At 39.5% G+C, this 4,520-nt stretch overlaps 1 protein-coding gene across 1 annotated transcript in view; it reads left to right on the forward strand.

Annotated features, from left to right (window-relative positions):
- The first annotated feature begins 1,093 nt into the window (after positions 1–1,093).
- LOC103610350 (F-box only protein 42-like) overlaps positions 1,094–4,520 on the forward strand; it is a 13,082-nt gene continuing 9,655 nt past the window's right edge. Inside the window, 2 exon segments of the mRNA XM_008594533.1 lie at positions 1,094–1,343; positions 3,926–4,042. Of these exon segments, the coding sequence (XP_008592755.1) occupies positions 1,094–1,343; positions 3,926–4,042 (367 nt within the window).

A 4,520-nucleotide genomic window follows, 5' to 3' on the forward strand; every position in this document is an offset into this window, starting at 1 on the left:
GGGGCCTTGGTGTTATCAGCACCGCACTCTCCCGAGTGAGCCACGGGCCGGCCCCAAAGAAGAAATTTTTTTAATTACCCATATCTTCACTAGAAGTAACTGCCGATAATGGCTTATTTTGGTAAACTTTAGAGAAGGTCATAAGTATACAGCTTAGTGATTTTTTCACAAAGGGAACATAACCGAATAACCAATACCCATTTAGGAAACAGAACTTTACCAGCACCTCAGGAGCCTCCCCATGGTTACCAAAAGTAGCCTTTATCCTCACTGGTAATAGCAAAAATTAATCTTGCCTGCTTTTTAGCTTTATATAAGTATAATCATATAATACATACTCTTCTGTTTTCTTTTGCTCAACATTATGTTTGAAAGATTTATCCATGTATATGTACTCTTGTTCTTTGCTGTATAATGTTCCATTGTGTTAATGTATCACAATTTATCTGTTCTGTTGTTGATGATGGGACATATGGATTGTTTCCAGTGTTTTAATGCCTAAATCTCTTATGGTGTTTTCTGTTGTAAATATTGCTTTGTATTTGGTATTTTAGCCAGTTAAGGCCTATTCTTGGAATGTTTATTATCCTCTTAAGTGAATCATCTTGTGTAAAAGCTAGAAAAACTGTTATTTCTTAACCCACATCCTCAGAGTGTTTTTATTACTCTTGGCAGACCCAGAGTTAGTTTTTTCTTCTAAGTTTGAGGTCTTGGATCATTGTTACTGGCCAAGGGAGACTAGTTGCTGTTCCCTTTGCTGACCGTCATTCAGATCGTTGAGTTAGAGGAATTGTTGGAGAACAAGTTTTCTGGTTTTGTGGTTATACCAGAACTTGGCTGCCGTTCTGGTTTTCAGTGAAGAGAGAAAAATGTAATCAGAAGCCTTTGGGGGTGGGTTTGGTATCTGAGCTGTACCTGTCAAGTTAAGGTGGCTCACACTAGTGTAGGAAAGTGCTGAAGAGCAGATTTCATACTGAGGGTGGATAAGAAATCCTGAACAGCTTGGATGCATATGCCTGAGTTGTTGCTGAGCTTCTGACAGTTGTATACTGATGTCTGTTTTTTACCTACTATAGCAGTCGAGTGGGATGTCATGGCCAGCTCCTCGGACAGTGAAGATGACAGTTTCATGGCTGTGGATCATGAAGAAATTGTGCTGGAAGGGACAATGGAGCAAGATGAGGAGCCCCACCCAGTACTGCAGGTTGAGGAGGCTAGACATAATAGGTCTATGTCAGAGCTGCCGGAAGAGGTTTTGGAGTATATCCTGTCCTTTCTCTCACCATATCAGGAACACAAAACTGCAGCCCTTGTCTGTAAACAGTGGTATCGACTTATCAAAGGTACTGTGGAAAGGAAAAAGGCTTCTTTATTTTATATTTCATTAAGTGATTTATTTTTAGACTCCCAATTTCATTTTCTCTTTTCTCCCTAATTGTGGTTATAAAATTTAGTATTAGACAATTAACACTACATTTTCCTTTTTTTCCTTACCCTGGTTAGTTTTATGAACAGCTTGAATATTACCATATTTAATCATGTTTGCATTTTTAAAATGAGGATTCTTTTTAAAAGCTATATTCTTAGAGTTGATCTGGTAAATTGTACTATTCCTGAATAGGCAAAGTGGGGATGGATATGGGGTAACAATAATAGCTGACACGAATATAGATTTTACCATGTGTCAGGCACTGTTGTAACTGCTTTACAGTCTCATGGCAGACTATGAATAGGACGTACTCTGTTTTACAGGTGAAGAAACTGAGTGAGGCACAGTTAACTAATTTGCCCAAGGTCACACAGGTAGCAAATAGAGGATTAAAGACTCACATCCAGGCAATCTGGCTTTGGAATCCATGCTCTTAGGGCCAGCCCATGGCTCACTTGGGAGAGTGTGGTGCTGATAACACCAAGGCCACAGGTTCGGATCCCTATATAGGGATGGCCTGTTGGCTTACTTGGGAGAGCGTGGTGCTGGCAACACCAAGACAGGGTTAAGATCCCCTTACGGTTCATCTTTTAAAAATAAAATTAAAAAAAAAAAGAATCCATGCTCTTAATGAGGATACATATTGTCTCTAAAGTAGCTAATTTTGGCATTTCCCACTTGATTTTATATCTAAGCAGCATAGGCCCTATGCATATCTTTTACTCTTTAAAATGTGTTTTTTCTTTTTTTTCATCCATTTCCTAATAAAGATTTTACATTTTAGCTAAATGTTGAGGTTGCTGTGTTTTTAATTAACAGAGAGCCGTTATTTGGTTTCATTTCATTTCAAGTGGAAAGGGCCCGTTTTTTGTCTGAAGGTGACCATGCTAGTTGAATAACCATTGATCAAAGCGAGGGCTAATCAATTTGTTTTTTCTTGGTGGGAACAAGGCAGCCAAATGATGACAGAGAAAAATCTTTTGATTAGAATCAGTCAGTTTTAAAATCTTTTCCTTGCATTAGGGTGTTCTTATGGGGACAGGGTTTTTGTCAAAACCCAAAGTCCATCCGGAGGGCTAAGGACCAGCTCTGTTGAAACTGCTTGATGGGCCCTGTGCTCATTTGATCACAACTCGTAATACTGGTACGCACAGCCTGCTTCTGTTTTCTGAGGTAATGAGCTCTTCAGGAGAGATTGGCTCCTTGCACTATGGAAATACATGGTTTTCCCTCTAAAATAAAGGTGAGAAAATCACAGGTGAAAGGCTGTGATCTAATCAAATAGGGGTATATGAATTTGTCCTTAGGTTTTATTTGGCAGTCTTATCATCTTGAGTTTTTTATTTTTTATTTTTTATTTTATTTTTTTATTTTTTTTGTCTTTTTTCCGTGTCCGGCAACGGATCGCAACCCTCAGTGTTGCCCCCGTACCGGACCGGGGACCGGCAACGGGATTGCAACCCTCGGCATTGCTCCCGCGCCTCGCTCAGCCAGTGAGTGGGAACCGGTCTGTATGTGGGATCCAAACCCTCGGGCGGGAGCGCCGCCACACTTCCCAAGCGGCGCACTATCCAGTGCGCCACCGGGCCGGCCCCGTGTTTTTTAATAGAGAGGAACCCTAACCCAGTATTCACAGTCTTAAATCTTGTTGTGGAAGTCACTGCAAAGATAGTTTTGTTTGTTGGTTTTTAATTTTAATAGAGTTTAATTTTTTAGAGCAGTTTTAGGTTTACAACAAAACTGAGCAGAAGACAGATTTCCCATGTCCTCACTACCCCCACATATGCATAGCCTCCCCTGTTGTCAGCATCCCCTACCAGAGTGGTCCATATGTTATAACTGAACCTGTATTGACACATCTTTTTCATGGAAAGTTCGTAGTTTACAGTAGGGTTCACTCTTGGTGTTGTGCATTCTATGGGTTTGGACAAATATATAATGACAGGTGTCCACCATTATAATAAAAGTTCTCTCATTTTATAAAAAAGTTTCCTTAGTCTCAAATTCATCATTTTATAATTCATTGTAAGCTAATTATTATTTCCTTGTTTAAGATGGAGAATGCTTGATTGCCATGGTCTTACTGCAGATATTTACAGAACACCTGATGTATTCCAGACACTGTTTATCATACTCTTTTCACAAGGCTAGATTATCCCCCAGTCCCTTTGCTTTGGAGTAATTAATACCAATTATCTTGATGTGTTGCCTCATGATATAACATAAAGGGGACTGGAGTTATAGTATGAACTAATTTTGTAACTTCAAGCAAGTCATTTAACCTCCCTGAACCTTGGTAAAATGAAAAGATTGAATCTTCCAGTTTCGAAATTCTATGATTCTGTTTCGTTTCTTTGAATGAAAATCAGAAATTTGGAGTTCCTCAAAGAAACTTATGTTTCATAAAAGTGGTAAAACAGTTAATAGACACAGTTTTAATAATTTGACCTACAAGTTAAATGTCCAAGCTGAGGCATTTGTTCTTTTTGTCCACAGGTGTAGCCCACCAGTGTTATCACGGTTTCATGAAGGCTGTCCAGGAGGGAAACATTCAGTGGGAGAGCCGAACCTACCCTTATCCCGGAACTCCAATCACTCAGAGGTTCTCACACAGTGAGTATTTACTGTGAAAGCACATCCCACTCTGCCTGTGGTCATGTTTCTAGAAACTACTTTAGAGCCATGTATTTTATGTAAACTTTTAATGAAGCGAAGGTAAATAAGAGTTTATATTAATTTTATAATCCGAACTAGGGAAAACTATGAGCCTAAAGATATTGTCGATACTTTGTTAATAATTTTATATTCTGCTTTTTCAGTGGATTTTTCGATACTCTGTAGAGGTCAAGGTATTATGCTTAGAATTTTAAATATTTGACATCATGTTAGAGGAAAACAAAAGAAAGGCATACATGAGGGCATTTCTTTTTTTTTTTTTTGTCTTTTTTCGTGACCGGTAAGGGGATCGCAACCCTTGGTGTGGTGTCGTCCACACCGCGCTCAGCCAGTGAGCACACTGGCCAGTCCTATATAGGATCCAAACCCGCGGCAGGAGCGTTGCTGCACTCCCAGCGCTGCACTCTCCAGAGTG

Source organism: Galeopterus variegatus, unplaced genomic scaffold (assembly GCF_000696425.1).
Source record: "Galeopterus variegatus unplaced genomic scaffold, G_variegatus-3.0.2 Scaffold10981, whole genome shotgun sequence".
Classification (NCBI taxonomy): Eukaryota; Metazoa; Chordata; class Mammalia; order Dermoptera; family Cynocephalidae; genus Galeopterus; species Galeopterus variegatus.